Here is a 20,956-nt window from a genome sequence, read left to right as displayed (position 1 = left end):
ATGAAGTAAATAATACTTAATTTCTTTGAATATACTCTGTTCCTCCTCACCCCACAGAAAAGTACAACTTCTTGGGCATCAGTATTGTGGGTCAGAGTAATGAGAGAGGTGATGGAGGAATCTACATCGGCTCCATCATGAAGGGAGGAGCTGTGGCTGCAGATGGACGCATAGAGCCTGGGGATATGCTGCTGCAGGTGTGTGTCTGTGTTTGTGTCTTAAGTAGGAGACTGATGCACACAAAATGAAAACAGTTTACAGTTGAATATCTGGAATTTAGACAAGCATAGTGCGAGTGGATGTACACGTTGTAACTGAGACCAGCACTTTTACTGAAATGAATGATGTCAAGGGTTTCTGTTCTTGTGCATGTGTCACAGATGCAGTTGGCTGTAATGTCATCGCTTGACATCATTCTTAGTGCTTTTACTCTTCTTATACACATTCTCTTTTAATCCAATCTTATCATACTGTAAAAAAATACTTTCCAGGAAAATTGCTTATTTGGGACCCCATATTGATGTCTTTCTGCAGTAGAACTGGAATCGCTGTGGGGCTGTGAAATTTTTATATTTCTGTTTATAGGAAAAAAATGTAGTTCTGGGGCTACTTAATGCTATATTGCTTTATCTCTCTTTATATATCTTTCAAGCACACTGAAGAATTCCTTCCTGTCCACTGTATCCTCTTTTGTGATCCCATCCACCTGCATTTCCTCTCTTACATCCACGGCGGCTCTGTCTTCAGCATCCTGCTCTAAATATACCCACTGCCTCACTTCACATGTCCAAACCAGCTCAATCTCTTTGCCTTTGAACTATCTGAGCTCTTCCTTTAAAGTATTAGTTCCACATTAGTTCTAACTTGGCATCTCATTGGGATATTTTTCTGTTTTTATTGATCTAGGTTAACGATATAAACTTCGAGAACATGAGCAATGATGATGCTGTTCGAGTACTAAGAGACATAGTGCACAAGCCGGGGTAAGCGAATGCAAAAGCAGCATCTATAACACAGGAGTGCAAAAAGACCAATAATTAACTGTCTGTGTCTTTTTTACCAGCCCCATTACTCTGACAGTTGCAAAGTGCTGGGACCCAAACCCTCGGAGCTGCTTTGCTCTGCCCAGGAGTGAGTGGTTGTTCTGCAATAACTATACGCAGTGACACATTTTTTATTTTTTGCTTGAAAGATTTTGTAATAACCTCATTAATTTCAGCTGCCTTCCCTCTCTTTAACAGGTGAGCCAATCCGGCCTATCGACCCCGCTGCATGGGTGTCTCACACGGCAGCCATGACTGGGGTGTACCCTCCATATGGCATGAGCCCTTCCATGAGCACAGTCACCTCCACCAGCTCCTCAATCAGCAGCTCGATCCCTGAGACTGAACGTGAGGCACATCACCCCCCGAAGCTGCCTGTTTGAGCTTGTCATCAGTGCAGTTTTATCCGAAGCAACTTTCATCCTCCATTAACTCTTAGTCACAGTTTTTAGTTCATTTTCTTTTTGTCACCACATGGTCTTCACATTTAAACTGTACCACCTTTTGAGTTTTTAATGTACCTCTTTTTACTCTTTTGTTCCCCTTTTTTTTTTTAGTTTTCTCCTTTGTTTCCTGGTACCTCTTTATAGCCTGCTTGTTAAAAATAAATAAATTTGAGCATTTGAGGAAGAAAATAACTCCAGGTTTGTCATACCGCTTGGAGCATTCAGCTCTCCCTCCCTGTGACCACTAAACCTCTGTTAGTAAGTCTCAGTGTTAAGTGCGGCCCTTCCCTCTCACTACATTCCTGTGACTATTATCTGTTCCAGCTTTTGCTGTGTTCAGCCTCAGCTACCATCTGCTCGATAACTCATATCCAAATAGAACCATAACTCACAACTTTCGTGTCTCCTTTAATCTTTGGAAGTTTTGCGATGGGAGAAAAATTTCCTTTTCTCTTGAAACATTGTTTAACTTGCCTTTTACCTATTAGTTACATGTCTATAATTCACTTAATAGAAAATATGAATGCCCTTTATCTTTTCCACAATGTATTGTGAAGGGATTTTTTTTTTCTTTTTTTAAAGAAGAAATGAAAAGCCTATTGAAATGGAGGCAGATGAGAAGGGACACTGTGATGCTTAGTCATAATAGCTTGTCTGAGAATGGACTGAAACTCAGTGAGATTATATGTAAGATACATTAGTGTTCTAGGGAGGACATGTAATTCACTGTGGTCTGGCTCATCTGGGGGATTTATCAAATCCAAGGCAGTTGCAGTCCACTTCAAACAAAGATCCAGTCTTGATTCACGATTAGAACAGAACGGGGTCAAATAACAGCCGAGACCGCAGGAAACCAAATATTATTTGAGGCAAATTCCAAAACAGGCCAACATTTTTTTTTTCTTTAACCCCAGAAAACAGCACTCAGTAGTTCTTTAATTTTAAATGTTTTGGAAACAAAACACAATGTGGCTCAACAGTTTTATTCTTGATGGAGCCGGACCTCTTTGTCCTACAAACAAAATGTTTCAATTTCTGATTTAAAAGATTTAACACCACCCACATGTTAACTTGCTCATGTCATCTTTCCTAGGATTCGATGACTTCCACCTCTCGATCCACAGTGACATGGCAACGGTTGCTAAGGCGATGGCCTGCCCAGAGTCAGGTCTGGAGGTGCGAGACAGGATGTGGCTCAAGATAACCATCGCTAATGCCTTTATTGGTACGTCTGTCAAAGCGAGCTTGACTGGGCTTTTTAAAAATTACTCCCACTAGTATTCACGCACACATACACAGATCTTCTCAGCTTTTAGATTGAGTGTTTCACTGATGCCAAAGCAATACCTAAATACTGCTTCAATTAATTCAGTTGTTTTTTGTTGTTTTTTTTTACTTTTTTTTTTTTTTTCTTACATTTTGGAAAAAAAAAAATGTTTAAATTCCAACAACTGAGAAATTCAGCATGAGCTCGAATTGCCTTTATTATACCAAGGTGTATTACCAGGTTACCAGAGCTCAACCTTGAAAACAAAAATCAATGTTAAATTGAAGTATAGATTAATTAACCACCATCAGATTTATGTAAAGTTGCCAAAAAAGTTTTAAATATGATCAGTGAAGCTGTAGCCTGACGATTTGATTTCTAAAACATGTGCTTCAGGTTCTGATGTGGTGGACTGGCTCTTCCATCATGTGGAAGGATTCACAGATCGCCGTGAAGCTCGTAAATATGCCAGCAATTTGCTGAAGGCTGGGTACATCCGACACACAGTCAATAAGATCACCTTCTCTGAACAGTGCTACTATGTCTTTGGAGACCTCTGTGGCAGTAAGTGGACTTTGAGCTCACTGATCTGCTTAGAGCGTGAGCAGTAGCAGCAAGTTTCACCAAAGTTTAAGTGGGATGCGACTTGAAAATCTAACGGCGTTGTCTTCTCTTTTCCTCAGACATGACCCACTTGTCTCTGCATGATCATGATGGATCCAGCGGTGGTGCCTCAGATCAGGACACCCTCCCCCCTCTGCCCCATCCCGGGTCAGCCCCTTGGCCCATGGCCCTGCCCTACCAGTTCCCTATTCCGCACCCTTACGATCTGCCGCAGCCCTTCCATGGTGGACCAGGAGCTGGCAGCGCAGGGAGCCAGCACAGTGGTTAGTGGAGTTTAATTAAGTCATCAACAGATAAATTTCAAGCACTTCATATAAAATTACAATGTTAATTTTTGCAGTTTCTCCTCAAAGAAAAATCAAAATTCATGTCAGTAGCACACGGTTTCCCTAAAACTTTTAACAACTATGCTTCTACAAAGATGCAGAGCTCACAAGAAGGTAACCAGCCATTGTTGCTGAGGTTCATTAGGGCTTGCTATAGCTGCTTTTTTGTGAAAGAGTGTACTGAAAGACTTTATAAGCCTGTAGACAGATTCTGTGTGAAAGGGATATATTAAGTGATATTACAACATCTCTGCAGTGTTTTGCATTTAGTTTACGCTGTTGAGCAGTATGAGATGAGAAGAGGTGTGGAGTTTTACCTCCACACTTTGAATTCACTTATAGGAACAGTGTATGTTTTAATAAGCTGACTTCAAAAACTTGAAGGACACAGCCTGGCTCTGTGAGTAGTGAAAAAGGACTCTTTCCATCACCCCCAAAGTCTTCAGATGTTGGGGTTTCTGTGTTTAATGTGTGTGGAACTAGAAAAGCAGACGTTGTGGTTTAAGGTGCAGTTTCCTTACACACTGGAGATATTTACTAACCAACAACAGCTGGGCCCACTGAGACAACATCTTAGATGCTCTGTACTCATTTAGCTTAAATGCACGGGTGAGTAGTGCACAAACTAGCAGGATGCAGAATGTAAAAGACAAAGTGTTGGGGTTTGGGTTTGCTTTAATATTTCTGGTGGAGAAGAGATTTTTTTCCCCATGCTTCCAGTGTTTGTGCTAAGACAGGGTAACATCCTGTTACCCTCTCTCTCGTGCTCTTTAGTAGACACAAAATTAAAATGACATGAATACTTTCCTATGTTTTTGGATTTGATGACATGCATTGGACCAAAGCATCCTCCACATCAAGTTTCTTTTTAATCAGATGAGCTGCTTTGGCTTAAATTAATTACTCTCAGGAACTTGCCCTAAAATTAAGCAGTCTGAGTGGGATAATAAAATAAAGACCTGTGACTGCATTCAGGAATAGCTAAACTGTTTGGCCTGACTGCTCCTAGACTATGTCAGCATTAGTCATGCAGCTCTCCCAAGAGTCTCCTGCAAACTGGGTCAGCGCTGCCTTCGTGATGTCATTGGCACCCAATTAGAAAAAGATGTGATTTTTATTTTTTTTAAATATACATCTCACTTGCATAATAATTTTGCTCTTTTCTTCTGTTCACAGGGAGCAGCGGTTCTAACTGTAGCAAGAATGAGGGCCGAAAATCTGGTGGCAGTGGGAGCGAATCAGACATCAGGAGCCACCGGGCACCAAGTGAGCGCTCAGTGGCTCCCCCTAGTGAACGAAGCGTCCGCAGCTCTGTGAGCCACCGCAGTGCCAACTCCCACTCTATAGCCTATGGGCCTGGTCTTGTGTACGGCCCCCCTGGCCTGCCCCCTCAGCCACCACATCTTTCTACAGCTGCACCTGGTGCCCCACCAGGCAGAGAGCTTGCGTCGGTGCCCCCTGAGCTCACTGCGTCACGGCAGTCTCTGCGCATGGCAGTGGGCAACGCCGGAGAATTCTTTGTCGATGTGATGTGACACCGGTTATAGAGACCTAAAGGCAGAAATGGATACCACCCTGTTGTGTATGCTGAGAGAAAATGCTCCTGCTCTCTTGTACTTTTTCTTAGTAGTTGTAGTGGTCATACTTTCTTCAGTGAAGAAACATCCCCCCACCCTGCTCCAGATGGAACCAAAGCGCCTTTCTCAGTTTCCGCTCCACGGTGGGGAAGAGTTTTAGCGAGGACAAAGAGCAGAAGAAGGGAGGGAGGCAGTGGAAATGGTCAGCTAGGGAAGATGACTCAGTGCTTTTCCACATGGATGTTTTTCATTTGTTCTTCTTTTCACTCTTCCCTCCCTCCTCTGGGTTCCTTATCTAATGTTCTCTGTCCTCCCCCACCCCTGTCCACGTCAAAACTGAGAGAGACTGAAGCCTCTTCCCTCTTCCTGTTTTTTTTTTTTTTTTTTTTTTCCCCCCCACTTGCTGACCTCTAACAAGAAAAAAAGAATGACTGAAAGAAGCTGAAATGAACACTAACTGTTAACCTTATTCAGACTTTTAAAGTATTTGCTTGACTTAAGAGAGAAAGAAAGAAATGTATGTAGTGCAAGAGAATTACAGTCCATACTTTGAGAATGCGTTTGTTTTATTATATTTGTAGCTGGTCACAACTAGTTTGTTTTTCTTTTTAATGCTTAACATGAGCATCCAGTTTCCAGAGTCGTTTTTATACGGCACAACTACATTTTCATCTGCCAACCAGCGAATCTTCAGACTGTCTTGTGATAATGTATAGTGGAAAAAAAATTCTTACCATGACTTTCACACTACTCTTTTATCAAGGAAAATGTCTTTTTATTTATAAATATAGTTTTATGACTTAAATCTGCTGCTTCTGTTTTGTTTGCTTGTGTATACTTTTCTGCAAAACTGAAACCTAGTGAGTTAATTTTTTTCCCCTTCTATGGTACCTGAGGTTATATTTGCATTTAAAAGCAGTGGACTGCAAACCATCCAGGCGCAGGAATGTGAAGGGTGGGCAGTCTGCTGTACAGATGTGTGTGTGTGTGTGTGTGTGTGTGTGAGTGTGTGTGAGAGTGGGGCGGGAGCGCTGTGGGAGTGTCCAAACGTTCAGCCTGTGTACATTTGGACTTGCCCCAGACTGAACAACTCTATGCAAAACGTTCCCTGTGGTTTGAGGCGGAAACTCCTGTTGAGAGGCGATTCGGTTTAGTTTGGAAAATAAAATTGAAGTTGACTCTGCAGGACAGGGTAAAACAAGACCACCCATACTCCCACCATGGAAAAAATAAACAAAATGCAATAGTGTTTTTTTTTCTTAAACTTCCTGGAGCCAATGAGAAATTGTCGATGTTTAACAAGTACAAATACATGTGAGCGCAATTCAAGTCTATTGTTTAAGGGATTCTAGCGCATTTTCCGGTTATTAAACATAACCATTATCTCCCGTAAAACGTGAAATGTTTTACGAAATAACTGGCCAGTAACCCATGTCGCTTATCGTATCGAGGCCTGGGTGCGGTTTACACATCTTTCCAGCCGCGCCTTTTCCTGTCACGGCGGAACGGCTGTGCGTAAGGACGGCGGGTCAGCTGACAGCTATCAGAGGACCAGGAGGAAGGAGCGGAATTAGCGGGCGTGTGAACTGGGAACCTACTGGATCCTGACATAAGCCATCCGAGGCCGAACGGGGAGGCAAAAGACTGGTGGCGTTCTTGAGAGAACTAGGGTAAGGCCACTAAAGACGAAAGGACTGCAGTTTTTTCGTTAATTAGGGTAACTGTAGTCCGGAAACCGTTACGGAAAGCCGGTGAAACGGTTTCATTCGTGAGCGATGCTAACGTAGCAACATTAGCCGCCGCGGCGCTAGCTAACGTCAATCTATTAGCAGTAACTAGACTGATAACGGAAAGGACTCGTTTTTTCTTTCAAATTAAAAGCAAGCAAGGGCCCCCTTGTTAATATCTTTTATTACGTTATATATTACCCAACATTGTTGAATAACCCGTGATGTATATTTGCATGGCTAACTCGTAAGTTGTCGATGATAGTTAATGGTTCTCTTTAGGGTCCCGTCAAATTGACTGGTTTTCTTTTGACCGGAAGTCCATTTAAAATTCTGCACTGCTCGACTCAGGTTCGCTGAATATCACCGCCAGCTAGCCCGCTATCGTGAGCTAAATTAGCTAGCTTATATCTCACTCGGTGTATTCTCCATCACTTCGATCTTAGTTGAAGGTCAAGCCTCTAACCACAGTCAAGCCACTTAATAATATTTAAGACAAAAAAAATGGTAGCTAACCGGCCGCGTGGTGGCCGAGGGAAAAAATGAAAAATATGAAAAATGTATGAACGTTAGGAAATGGCCCGAGTGAGCAGACATCTTGACTTCGCCGATAAATGGGCGATTAAAGCCCTCGGCTTCTGTGCGAGGTTTATTCTGTCACGACTCGGCGGTGCTTTAACGAGGAGATATTTTCTCATTTGCGGGCTTATATCTGTGCGGTGGTTTTCCTCTGAATGCTGTTGTGTGTGTGTGTGTGTGCAAATTGTCTGGATTCTATCTTCGAGGAATGTCAGGCATGTCCTTCATCCTCTGTTTTCCAGAATCTTCATTCTTTAAGGAGGGCACATTTCTGCAAGGATTAAATAGCAAACGACAAAAATGTCTTTAGAATATTTTTGATTATGTTTTAATTATAGAATATAACCCGATTCGGACAACACATGTAAGACGACACTTTAGTTAGGCCATCAGATTTTTAGCTGGCTGTCTGGTGGCATCCGGCGTCAGATTGGTAGCTGCTAATCTCTCGTCAATAATCTTATTTACTTTAGAAGAAAACGGGGAACTGTCTGTGGTGAGAGTAGTTGCAGTGGTTTTTAGCCTGTACGGAGTAAATAATGTATGCATGTGTGCGCGTCTTACAGAAAAATGAGTCACCACAGTGGTGCAGCTGCAGGATGTATCCATCTGGCTTTAGTGTGTGTGTGTGTGTGTGAGAGAGAGAGTGAGAAGGACAGAAAAAGCGGATGTGAGGGACAAATGCCTCTCTGTACTATTGCTTACTCCCTCACTTTTTTTTTTTGCTGCTTTCACTTCTCTACTTCTCTTCCTCCTTTTCCTTCCCACATATCCTGTCTTCATTTCTGTCTTTTCTCAGGAGGGCTTTGGTTTCACCATGGCAGGTTGGGATTGAAGAGCAGCCACAATGATTGGAGGACTGTTCATCTACAACCACAAGGGGGAGGTCCTCATCTCCCGAGTTTACCGAGATGACATAGGGTATGTTCAATTGAGAGAAACCCTGCTCTAATGTTCCCAGATTTTGAGACATTCCAGATCACTGAGAAGGTCCTGATGCAGTGTGGGTGGAGAGCCTGTAGTTGATCCAGGATGAGAGAGGATTATGTCTCTTCTTGGCTAAGTTCACACGTGTCTTTCCTGTTGTTGACCAAATACAAACCTGCACCAGGATTAAATTTAGAGTAGTGTTACTGCCTCTGTGTAGTACTTTTTTTTTTTTTAAATAATCAAATGTGTATATATGGATACAAAAATATTTATTACAGACTTGATTTATAAGTGACTAAATACAGAAAAGAATAATTGAGAGGGAAAAAAGTTATTCTTTTTCCATAATGTCTGAGGTAATCATTTGGTTCACTCAAGCTTATCCAACCACACCTTGTGTTTAAAAGGTTAAGTGCAACTGAGTGAAAAGCTTTTCCAAATTGATTCACTGTCGACTCTCCCTTGAAGACACAAGTTATTAATTCTTACCATATGGCAGATAGGCAGAAAGAGGAAGCCTTCTTTTCCTCCCCATAAAGATTGCTTAATACCCTGTAGACATTCATTTACTAGTCAGTGATCACATATTTTAACTTTAAAGTCTTCAATTAAACAGAAGGTCCGCAAATGTCTTAAACCGAATGCATAATATCTGATGTATGCTGAACTGAAATGTTCGCTGCTTATAACAATACATAAAATCAGTTAAGTTTAGCACATGTTAGGAAAACAAAAGCCATGAAGAAATTCGTGCTGTAGATTGCTTAAAAATCCTCAATTAATCCTAACATCGAGTCCCAATTTGAAATGTATTTTGCAAATTTTGTGGAAAACTGTTATACAGACATAAAGTGTGACTCTAAGCATATCAGATCTGTTACTACTGCATAGCTCATTTGTGAGTTCATGTTCTCCCTCCTCAAACTTACTCTCTGTAAAATCACAGAAAGTAAGTTTGATTCTCATATTAGGAGTGGAACATATATACCAGGAAAAAAAAAAGTTTTTTCTATGTGAAAGCCTTTACAAAGCAACTTTTATATTATTGGAAGACCATGACTTATCCTAACACAGCAGTTTTAAGCCAGTTGTAAAGAGAAACCTTTGACAGTATACTCGCCACGTTGTAATAATGTCCATGAAGGTGTCAGGTTGCCTACGTGGTTTCAAATGTGCCATGTAAGGGCTCTGCTTGGTAGCCAGAAGACTTGGCCACATCTCCTCCTTCTTCTTCTCCATTTAAACACCCTAGATAATACATGTAAAATTACGTCAGGCAGCCACAGTTGCCTCATCTCATATTTGTAACACAGCAGGAGATGGTCTGCTTGAAATGTGTTTTCGCTGTATTACTCTGTTTGATTTCGGTAGCAATGCCTGGGTGATGCTCTTCATCCATCAGGCAGCATGCGGCACTTTGGTGGACAAATACACGCTCAGTTCTCACACCGGGCCTCCTGGGATGACATATATTTTGTACTAAGAGCTGTTTAACGTCTGGTATGACTTGGCTGAGTGCTTGTAGTATCATATTTAGCTCTACAGAGTTACACTGAGAAAGAGTCACCAATGAAAATAGCTACATTTGCCTATTAAATTCTGTGTATTCACATTAATTGACTGTTTTGAAGTCCAAGTAGGCTCTTTTCCAGGACTGGCAGATCAGGCCCTTGTAGATTTACACAGTGAAGGTTGACAGGCTGTAGAGGGGGATAAGTGTATGAACTGATACACTCGTAATCTCCTGTTTTGGGGTGAACAGATACATTTTTGACCTTTTTTAACATTTAATCTAATTATTGAAGGCATGGTGACACCACAAACACAGTTGGGGAGAAAATGGGTTGAATAGCAAGCTGTGTGCTGCATTTCAGAACTGTTCAGTATGACCTGTTGCCTTGAAAAGCTGAGCCACTCAGACACCACTTAATGGTCTGAGTTGGCTACATGCAGTGTCATGCAGGGATCTGTATATTCATTCTGTGCTGTTTTTTAGCAGGATCAGTAAAGAAATAGTTTTCTTTATTTTTCATGGTTGCTCCTTCCTTGTCAGCTGTAGCACAAACACAGCTGCTTGTTGTGCTTTCTGAAACGCAGCGTTGCGTGTCCTACAGAATGGCAGTGAATAAGGAAAGGTATTGACTTCGTATTACGCTTACCGGGGGGAAAAGGCCAGAGAAAATTCTAATGTCATGTTCTTGCTTGCACATTTCGTCCTTTATCTTTGATGTGTGAACTTCATCAGCATCGGTTGCTATTGGTGATCCTCACTGTTGCAGAATGCAGGGTAAACCAGACATGGTGCTTTGCTCAGTATTGTTGTTTTGACAGCTACATTATGAACTGAGTTTTTAATTGAAGCTGTCATGCAACTTGATTTTCTTGAAATAACAATTCGGTAATGCAGTGGCATAAATAATCTTTCACTTGCCATGCTGTTGTGTTGTAAAGCACTAGATTAAGGAGCAGTATGATACTGCTGACCTTTTCCCAACATATTCAGCTATAGTGATGGCATCATAATACCATGATGTTACCATGTTACTCACTCTGTCTACATGACGCACGAAAATGTCTCTTGTGCATTTTTGTCTCTCGTGTCCTTTTACTTCATTCGTGTCTCCTCTCTATCCTCTGTATCACCATTTTCCTCCATCTGTTCATCTTGGCCCCTGTAGGAATAGGTAAGAGATGCTCGAGCCTCTAAAGCATGACCTCTCCTTCTCATGGCCACCGATCAATGACCCCATGATCCCCTAAAGTGCATGCCCATTGACTCCACAGTCAGACTCCTGATACTTTCTCCAAGCATGAGTCACCCGTCATGCCATTACAGTGGTAAATAAACCACCATATACTGAAATATAACAGCACATCAGTCATAGCCAAAGAACTTGGCCACTTCAGTGAATAGTCTTGCTCACAGTCAGTTCTGCTGATGCCTAAGCATGTAGTCTGAGCATGGTTAGATAGTCCTCTGATCCTTTGCCCTAATTATTGTTTTTTTTCTTCCCTTCAGATAAATTGAACAAATGATTTTAAATATTCTAATGGCATTTTTGTAGATGTTAACAATGATTTTTGTGTATAAATTTTAATAGATGGAATGATTTAAATCTGAAGCTGATCTAATAAGGTGGAACGTCTAGTTAACTGTGATATAGCCGCTGTTCAGTACACTGTGATCTGGGTGAATTGACAGTTGATGTAATTGGAATTCGCTACATTTGAATTGCAAAAGTAGTCCACCCCATTTTATTTCCTCAAACAGTGGATGGGGCATTTATGTACTTCAAATGCATAAGAAAGCAGAAATAAGACTGCCAAACACAGGCCTAACTCCCTCTGTTTGTTCAGTGCAACTGTCATGCTAAAACGCATTGTTCTCATGTGTTCCTGTTTGCCCCAGTAGTTATTACATTACACTGTGGTTATGGAAGTGAGTAGTGACTGGAGTTTCTGTACATGGTTGTTTTTGTCAAATAGTAGGCTATTGCTCTGAGCACACGTATTTGTGTTAACACGCAGATGATGATTAAACCTGCTACCCACTGCACTCATGCTGTCACAGCTTTGCTTATTAAACATGAAATAAGTCATGAGGCAAAGTTAACATTAGCCAACAAGCTCTACAATTGCAGACTTAGAATTTCTCTGACATGCCGCGTCAGTATGCCACAGTACATACTCGCATTTCTTATAACCCGTCCGCATTTAGCACATTTTACAAACCCTTCATTCCTTAAGAGTTTTTTTATTTTGTTTTGTTTTTTTTTTTGTTTAAGTGAAACATTTGCTTGTATATGCAGCAGCAACAAGACAAGATTGTGTTTAGTTATCATTCATTTATTTTTACATGGCCTGTATTTGACAGGCAGCTCTTAACCCGCAGCGCTGGGCATCATTAGAGTTCAGCTTTTTATTTGGGGATATGCAAATATACTCAAATCGAACAACCTTCATGCTGTTGTACAGTAGAAAAGTAGAACATCAGTGTTTGAAAGGCTTATTTGCAATGTTGCCTGGTTAGGAGATACTCTGTTATCTACTTATTTTGGGGTTTGTAAAGGTGGGAGATCGTGGCTGGAAAAGGCCCTGAAGATGTTCCTGGGACAGTGGGATTTGTCAATTCTTGTCAGAACTTGCTGCATCCCTCATACAGAGCCCTGTCATCTATAAATCCATGTTAATCATGGTTGAGTTTCGGCAATAAGCTACAGTATACTTAATGTAGAATGCAATTCAGATTATTTTGCTCTTTTTTTTTTTTCTCTGCCTAAATAAAAAGACATTAAAACAAAGATCAGATTGTGCAAGATTAGCTGTGTGATTTAGTTAGGTTTTTGTTTTTTTTGTTCCTATAAAGTTGAGTTAATTATGACATTGTTGCGTTGATGTCTCAGTTGTCTCTTCATGGTAATTATCCCACTTTACACAAAGCAACACCAACTTAACATGCCCCCTTTCTGTTGGTTGAATGTGTTTGTGGTAACTGGTACTCTATTCAATGAATATATATGTTCCTGAGGTATTAAGAAGTTGTTTGTTATGAGTCTGGGCTGAGCTTAACTTGTAGTTAAACTGCAGGAGTACTTTCACATGATGTCACACTGTTGTAAACAATTATCTCAACTTCCTCTCCTCTTTCTATCTTTCGTCCTTGCATCTTAGGCGTAATGCTGTGGATGCGTTCCGCGTGAACGTGATCCACGCCAGGCAGCAGGTTCGATCGCCGGTAACCAATATTGCCCGCACCAGCTTCTTCCACGTGAAGCGCTCCAACATCTGGTTGGCAGCCGTCACCAAGCAAAATGTCAACGCCGCCATGGTGTTTGAGTTCCTTTACAAAATGTGTGACGTCATGACCGCCTACTTCGGCAAGATCAGCGAGGAGAACATCAAGAACAACTTTGTGCTCATCTATGAGCTGCTGGATGGTAGGTGATGACAAGCGCTCGTGATCAGTTAAATTTTCTAAATGTGTACATTTTTTTTTTCTATTATGGTAGAGTGTAAATAGTTTTATTTTTGGGAAAAGAGGTCACTGCTTTAGTCTGTTCACTATGTTTGTGTCCAGGTTAAAGTCAAGGCAGAGTCAACAGGTTGTGTTTGGCCCTACGTGTCCTAGTTTTCCCTTCTTACCCAACAAGCTATGTGTTTGTGTTTGTTCATACAGAGATCCTGGATTTTGGCTACCCCCAGAACTCAGAGACTGGGGCGCTGAAGACCTTCATAACCCAGCAGGGCATTAAGGGACAGGTCAGTATAAATGAATGCTCCCTCTCTAACAGAACAAGGGTACACTCCCCTTTTCCCACACTGTCGGTGTCACAATATGAAACACTAGAAATGAAAAAGTGCATATCCACTTGTCATGTAGGAAAAATAAATAGAGGGTTAGCGGTTAATCAGTGTCATGATACTAAAATAAAATGTATAAAATTAAACTTGCTGACCACTGCTTTAAAATGTAAATAATTTTCTTCTTTTTCTTTGTTTGTTTTGTTTTTGTCTCATTGTTTTCCCTCAACTGCAACCTTTGGACACTTCAGCACCAGGTAACGGCATACTGAAAATGAGTTGATCTGTGTTGATAATCTGAGCTGATGATCCCCTTTTGACTTTTGTTAGTAGTGATACATTTTCCCTCCCTGTTTCTCAGACAAAAGAGGAGCAGTCTCAGATCACCAGCCAGGTGACGGGGCAGATTGGCTGGCGTCGCGAGGGCATCAAGTATCGCCGCAATGAGCTCTTTCTGGACGTACTGGAAAGCGTTAACCTGCTTATGTCACCACAAGGTGCGTTTATGGCGCCTTTAGAAAAAGTGACAATGAAAATAAAGTGTGCACTGTCTTTCTGTAAATTTATCATTCAAATCATGCAAATTCAAAATAATAAAGCAGATTCTTGTTTTTGTCTTCTTGTCTCATATCAGACATTTTTCCCCAGCAGCAGTAGGTATTAACGTTTACCATTGCAACTCATGATTGAGATGATTATGGGTGTCTCAGTTACAAATTTCCAAAACATGGGTCCTTATGTTTACAACGATTACTCAGAAAACATGTTTAGAGGTTTTACTGTTGGCTTGGAAATGCATGTATTTTATTTTGAAAGTGATAAACTCTAAACTTGTGATAACACTGCTACTTGTTTTCTTACTTGAGACATAAATTTCTAAGTAAGAGTTTAATATTGAGCAGCATTAGATCCCACAAATAAAGGTTTTGGGCTTCATGTGATGTCTTTGCCTAACATAAGCATTCCCATACAGGGCAGGTCTTGAGTGCTCACGTGTCCGGCCGAGTCGTGATGAAGAGCTACCTGAGTGGAATGCCCGAGTGCAAATTTGGCATGAACGACAAGATCGTCATCGACAAGCAGGGCAAGGGAGGAGCTTCTGATGATGCAGGGAAGAGGTGAGTGATATGCATTTTAGTTTTAAAACCACAACAGGAAATGTCATTGTCCAAGTTTTAAAAGCCCTAAGTTATGCTTGTCTGTGTTAATATTGTCTTGCTTGCAACGACACAGGGTTTACAATTTCTTTTTCGTTTTTCTTTCCTTTGGATGCATCTCTTTCTTTCCCTCTCTTTCTTTTCTATGTGCTGTACCTCAGTGATTTAGGGGGAGGAAGGTACTGTACTGACAAGTGTCCTCACCCTCTGCCACCTCAACGCACACTCACACCAGCTCCCGTCTCATCTCAGCCCTTTAGCAAATTAAGAATTTGTACATCTCATGCACTGTTGCTCCCCACACAGTCAATACAAACAAAACACGTCTTTAACTTTTGAGTGTGCTGCCTGGTGGTTGCTTTCCCTCTTTTGGTAGAATTGTTTGTTTTTTGCACCCACACCTACCTGCTTGACATCTAATCCTTTACCCAAACACCTAACAGTGACTGTGATTTGTTTTAAGTGCAGAATAATGACATTAACCTCAACCAGGTGTACATGTCTTGGTACTAAGCAGTTGTGTCCCTTTGTGTAGTCATATGATAAACCTTAATTGAGGGAAAGTTGTAGTTTTAGCTTTTGGAGACTGGGACCTTTTTTTGTTTTTCCTGTAGTTTTTTAGTAATAAACAGGTGGACTGTTCTTTCATCTCATGTGGTGTCTGATGTGTTTTCTTTCCTGGTAGTGGGAAGCAGTCCATAGCCATCGATGACTGCACCTTCCACCAGTGTGTGCGCCTCAGTAAGTTTGACTCTGAGCGTAGCATCAGCTTCATCCCCCCTGATGGAGAGTATGAGCTTATGAGGTCAGTAGATGAAAGAAGTCATGAGAAATTGTTTGGCTCTAATGACATTAAAAGCATCATTAATTGGCATGGATGAACACTGAGGACACTGACTAGGCTTGTTTCTGCTTTACTAATTTACATCGTTTCTTCTCATGCTATTTCTTGCAGATATCGCACTACAAAGGACATCATCCTGCCGTTCCGAGTTATTCCTCTAGTCAGGGAGGTGGGCCGCACCAAACTGGAGGTGAAAGTGGTCATCAAGTCCAACTTCAAACCATCACTGCTGGCTCAGAAGATTGAGGTCAGCTGTTTTTTCATGTTACTCTCAAGATGTAGCGTTTTACTCAGAAATGCAGAAGATGTTAAGAAAATACGTTTTAAATTCTAAGAACTTAAATCAGAGAAAATGTGCAGTTATGGGTCAAAAGTTTACCTGCTCTAATTATTTATTGTTTTATCGTCGCTCCTCAGGTGCGTATCCCAACACCCCTCAACACTAGCGGTGTGCAGGTGATTTGTATGAAAGGAAAAGCCAAGTACAAGGCCAGTGAGAACGCCATTGTCTGGAAGTGAGTATCAACTTTGCTGCACATGGGAAAAGCAAATTTGCTTTTATGTTTTCTGAAAAGTTGATGATTAACAACCTCATATCTTATCTTTGCTTTTCCTTTTTCCCTCTTTTTTTGGAGTGAAAATAAATGTCTCACATCTTTCTCTGTGCTTGTTTAGGATCAAACGGATGGCTGGGATGAAGGAGTCTCAGATCAGTGCTGAGATTGAGCTTCTGCCGACCAACGATAAGAAGAAATGGGCCAGGCCTCCCATCTCTATGAACTTTGAGGTGAGATTGCTCATTGGAGTGGCACATGAGCCTTACTTTTCTGAATGCTAAGTGGACCTTATTACAGAGCTGCTAGCCATAAAAATGGACTTTGGATTAAATCCTACTATCTTCCATGCAAATCACATCCTGCTTACTATTTCCACATAAATACACTTCCTGTTGTAAGAACCCGCGACCTACACCTTGCATGTTTTGGCACGTTTGAAACATTCCTCCTTTGTCCCTGCAGGTTCCTTTTGCGCCATCCGGCCTGAAGGTGCGCTACTTGAAGGTGTTTGAGTCCAAGCTCAACTACAGTGACCACGATGTCATCAAATGGGTGCGGTACATCGGCCGCTCTGGAATCTATGAAACCCGCTGCTAAAGTTGTACCTCCCCCCCTGCCAGGCAGCAAACTCACCACTTCCCCTCCCATCTATCCTGTTAAGATTTTTTTTCCCCCCTCCTTTTCCTTCCTCTTCCTCCCTCAGCCCTTATCACTTCTCTCACCCCCTCCCACCTCTCCCTAACTAGGTGTTGAAGATTGAAATTTACATTGTCAAAGAAAAAAAAAGTAAATATGTTATAATGCACAGATATATGCAAAATGTGAACCATTGTATCGTATATATCTCGTTGTGATGAGTAAACATGAACCAGCCGGTGTCTGAAAGAAAAAGACGAGTGATGCGGGAGTGTCCAGGGGAGCGAACTAGAGGCTTGAAGGGTCCCCCCTCCTTCCCCCCCTGTTGTGTTTATTCAGTGTTATTGTTCCACTATCTACTCTACACTTAGAAGTCCCAAATCTTCGAGTTATCCCTGCTAAGATGATTAGTAGCTGTTGTGGTTTAAAATGAATCCTGATGTAGTTCCTGTATACAAACGTCTCTCAGTAGAATCTACCCTTTTGAATGAATTGACTGATATGTGATCCGTGTTTTCAGGAGTGCTCATTCGGATCTCAAAAGCAGGCAGAGCAGAAATGATGATGTGCAAGCCTTTTGTTTTTTTTGATAGATTTCCCTGGTATTTTTCCACTACTTCTCGCTCATTTTTTTTCCCTGGCATTCAGTCAGTGAAGTTAAAACATAAGGGAACATTCCAGACAGTTTTTAAGCTTGACCATCATCATGATAAGCAAGTCGTAACCCAAATTCACACCCAAATTTAACTTTGGCACACTTGGTTTTCTTTGGGATTCAAAGACGAGGCCCTAGACGTGTTTGCAGTGAGGTGAGGTCTCCCCCTGGCGTTTGCTTTGCACCTGTCTGCTTCTTGTTTGTAGCCCTGGTGACCGTTCTGTCCAATTAAATCTGACTCTGTAACCAAACCCACCTTGTTTGTTTTCATTTGATTGATGTTATTTTAGGCTGTCTGAATTCTATTGTACCAGTTTCCTTTTCTCATTGTTTGAATTAAGGATGGGCTTCTTTGTGGCAACAGCAGATTTTGTAACAGGAGCAGGTTTTGTTTTTGTTTTTAATGCAAGTTATATAAAATGCCAAAGAATCCAGTTAACATGGAAAATACTGAAAGACAAATGATGGCTCATGATCCAGAAATGCTTTGGCCAACAATTTTAATACATTTTTCCTGCCTTGCTCTTTCTCTACATACAGGACATAAAACAAAATTGCCCCAAACAGCAAAATAACACGATTAAAAACACTTCCTGTTAAAACATTTACATGCCTCTTAGTAACAGTGGCTATTATTGGCTTGGCTTGCCACTCGAGCCTCTACCACCTTTGTAGGTGGATTTGCTCTTAATGAGAAGTTCAGATTTTTTAATGGAAAAACTTCCAGAAGAAACAAAGCAAGGCTTCCCAAAACTAGCTCAGCACCAAAGACTAGGCTGGATTTCCTCAAGGAATAATGCAGGGTGAGTACTCAAGTCCTGTTCAGCTGTTTCCCTCAAGTTCCAATTAAGATTTCACCCACAACAAGCCTAGAGCATATCAATCGACATCTGTCAACATTTATATTAGCGTCATCTTAACAGTATTGCGTTACATCTTCAGATATCCTGTGATGTTTCAGTCACAGTTACAGAGGAGGGGAGGAAAAAAATCATGATTTATCCCCAAAGATACAGGACATAACACACACATACACACACACACAGAGGCTGGACTTAAATATTTGAGCAAGTCACATTGCTTCAGTGCAGGAACAATGGCTCTGTTTAGAAAGGAAACCTTATCCCCATACTTTGTGCTAGTCTTCGGAAACAATCAGTTCAGGGAGGGAGGTAGCTCCATAAGTGTGGTGCACACAAGCCCAGGTCAGAAAGTGGAAGTCCTGTCTTAAGTTTTTATGATTTGCTGTGTTAGTGTGCTTCCCATTAGGAGGCTTTATTCAGCAAAGAAACCTGTTTTGTGCTTATGAATACTTATTTGTAAAGATGGGCAACCAGACTGTTGTGTATTTTACTTTTTCCACCGCTGCTCATGTTGATTATCTGCTCAAAATGAAGCAGCACAGGTGAAAAACAAAATATACAAAAATAAGCATTTAAGTATCTACATCAACATCTAAACTGTTGCTGTTCCTCTGTTTACGCCACTGAAAGGCGTCTAGTCCCAAACTAGTCTTTCAAAGACCGATTTCCCGTCTGCAGACACGATTTAAAAGCAAATTTATTACTATATGCATTAAAGTCGTAGCTTACACCAGATCTGTCAACAGGTGGGAAATATTGACAGAACACGTTTCAAACATGCCAATTTAAGAGCTTTGACACACGAACATGCGCATACACTGACAAAAACAGGCCCAATTGCAGGCAGGCAGGCACACACACACACACATTGGAAAAACGCTGCTGTTTAGTAGAACAAATGTACTCTCAGATTCAGCTCATACTGGATCTGGAGTTTCCTGGTTATTTTAAAAATGAGAAATAAAAAAGAGCCAGGTCTTTGTTTTGTTAGTATGAGCAAAATATACATTGCCCCGCTGCATGAGCAGGGCACGTAAAACTTTAAATAATTGACATGCTCTGACAACCCGCAGCCTGAGATACCCAACAGTGTCTTCGTGATTCCTCGGCTGACCTTTCCGACACAGACTTTGGTGTCAAAGCCATGGCAGGGGGACCCACACCTAATGCAATACAATGCTAACCTTAATAATACCGTGGTAGACGGGTGCACCGCGTGAAATATCTGTGACAGTGAGTGACTAAAAACACCAAAAAAAAAATACCCCAACGCAAACATCAAAGTGAAAGATAAATGAAACTTACCTGTAAAGAACTCAAGTGACTACAGCCATAATTTTAACTGATCCTTACACAGGAACAAAGAGGATGAAATTGGCCGTTTAAAAAAAACAAAAAAACTAAACCTGGCTGTTTTAATGACAGTGAAGTCCTAAAGGTCAAAGTAAAACCATAAAACAAAAAGACATTTAAAGCAGGAGCTCGATGAAATTCACGCTACTCGACAGTGCTACCAGTTTAGCAGAGCTGACTGCGACCTGACAGCGGAGAGCGCGAACGAAGTCTAGTTCTCGTCGTCTTCATCGTCGTCGTCCTCGCTGATGAGGTATCCGCGGGCCCCGCTGTGATGGGGAGGTGAGGGGGGCGGGGAGGTCTTGGAGAAGAAGGGGAGACGGAAGGTGGGAGAGGGAGAGCGCTCCTCGCGGGTGGGGCTGCTGCTGGGGCTTTGTCTGGGACTGATGGCCTGCAGCATGCGGCCACGTCCTTCCTTCAGCATGTGTTTCTGTGGAGGCGAGACAAAGGCGGGAACAGATGAGCTGATGATCAAATCAGCTGAATGCAGGAATAATGTGCTGTGCCGTCTGATTTTAAGTCAGTGTGACTTTTCTACATACAGTGGTAACAAAAACACACAGTACACATGGTCCAGGTGGTGGTTTCTGCCATTGAAATATTTGCAGAGGAAACTTGTTTGTAACAGTGCATAATTTTACCATGTGGGTCTCTTGCTTTTATAGCTCTTTTTGATTGAAGTTACACAATTTACTTTCAGCTAAAGTTGTGCAAGAAAGAAAGGAAGTCAACTCTCAAAGTAAAGCTCTCTTTATGAGTCTCATTTCCTGACGGCTTTTTTCATTGTTACAAGTTTATATATCTGCTTTAAATCCCAGACACCATCAAAAAACACTAAGACTGCATTTCATTTCTATAGTACTATCATGTCACATATGGGAAGACGTGTGTTTTGGGACTCCGACCTGATATCAGAACTATGAGCTGAAAACTTAGATTTAAAAATCCCAGGCAAGATCTTGGCCGAGACAAGTGAAAATAAGTTTGGATCTTTGCCTGCCTGTGAGTTCAAACAACTGAAGGACAAAATTAAATGTTCTGATTTGTAGATCACACATATTATGCACAATG

General features: G+C 41.4%; 3 protein-coding genes across 5 annotated transcripts in view; 2 read left to right on the top strand and 1 right to left on the bottom strand.

Annotated features, from left to right (window-relative positions):
* The window catches only part of LOC146497938 (segment polarity protein dishevelled homolog DVL-3-like), a 13,077-nt gene extending 7,122 nt beyond the window's left edge, over positions 1 to 5,955 (top strand). The window contains exons 8-15 of the mRNA XM_085141256.1: positions 58 to 197; positions 907 to 983; positions 1,064 to 1,131; positions 1,242 to 1,391; positions 2,583 to 2,714; positions 3,153 to 3,320; positions 3,440 to 3,643; positions 4,883 to 5,955. Of these exons, the coding sequence (XP_084997382.1) occupies positions 58 to 197; positions 907 to 983; positions 1,064 to 1,131; positions 1,242 to 1,391; positions 2,583 to 2,714; positions 3,153 to 3,320; positions 3,440 to 3,643; positions 4,883 to 5,241 (1,298 nt within the window). The 3' untranslated portion in view covers positions 5,242 to 5,955. The remainder of the gene's footprint in view (positions 1 to 57; positions 198 to 906; positions 984 to 1,063; positions 1,132 to 1,241; positions 1,392 to 2,582; positions 2,715 to 3,152; positions 3,321 to 3,439; positions 3,644 to 4,882) is intronic.
* pcyt1aa (phosphate cytidylyltransferase 1A, choline a) overlaps positions 3,152 to 20,956 on the bottom strand; it is a 24,604-nt gene continuing 6,799 nt past the window's right edge. For both annotated transcript variants that reach the window (XM_085141272.1, XM_085141273.1), the window contains exon 9: positions 3,152 to 20,315. In XM_085141272.1, the coding sequence (XP_084997398.1) occupies positions 20,097 to 20,315 (219 nt within the window). In that variant the 3' untranslated portion in view covers positions 3,152 to 20,096. The remainder of the gene's footprint in view (positions 20,316 to 20,956) is intronic.
* LOC146497937 (AP-2 complex subunit mu-A) lies at positions 8,390 to 17,920 on the top strand. 2 transcript variants are annotated; one of them, XM_085141299.1, is made up of 12 exons: positions 8,390 to 8,510; positions 13,191 to 13,456; positions 13,696 to 13,778; positions 14,072 to 14,077; positions 14,182 to 14,317; positions 14,794 to 14,938; positions 15,139 to 15,156; positions 15,663 to 15,782; positions 15,933 to 16,068; positions 16,239 to 16,336; positions 16,497 to 16,608; positions 16,841 to 17,920. In XM_085141299.1, exons 1-12 carry the CDS (start codon positions 8,437 to 8,439, stop codon positions 16,973 to 16,975), a joined length of 1,329 nt encoding a protein of 442 aa, XP_084997425.1. In that variant the 5' UTR covers positions 8,390 to 8,436; the 3' UTR covers positions 16,976 to 17,920. The 2 variants fall into 2 exon arrangements, with proteins under 2 accessions (XP_084997425.1, XP_084997426.1); XM_085141300.1 differs by lacking the exon at positions 15,139 to 15,156.

Source organism: Neolamprologus multifasciatus, chromosome 18, assembly GCF_963576455.1.
Source record: "Neolamprologus multifasciatus chromosome 18, fNeoMul1.2, whole genome shotgun sequence".
Taxonomy (NCBI): domain Eukaryota; kingdom Metazoa; phylum Chordata; class Actinopteri; order Cichliformes; family Cichlidae; genus Neolamprologus; species Neolamprologus multifasciatus.
This window is presented reverse-complemented; position numbering and strand designations above follow the sequence as displayed.

Coding starts and splice junctions, on each gene's coding strand:
- LOC146497937 (XM_085141299.1), top strand. CDS start 8,437: ATGATTGGAGGACTGTTCATCTACAACCACAAGGGGGAGGTCCTCATC. Junction 13,457..13,695: donor CATCTATGAGCTGCTGGATG/GTAGGTGATGAC, acceptor TTGTTCATACAG/AGATCCTGGATTTTGGCTAC. Junction 14,318..14,793: donor CCTGCTTATGTCACCACAAG/GTGCGTTTATGG, acceptor ATTCCCATACAG/GGCAGGTCTTGAGTGCTCAC.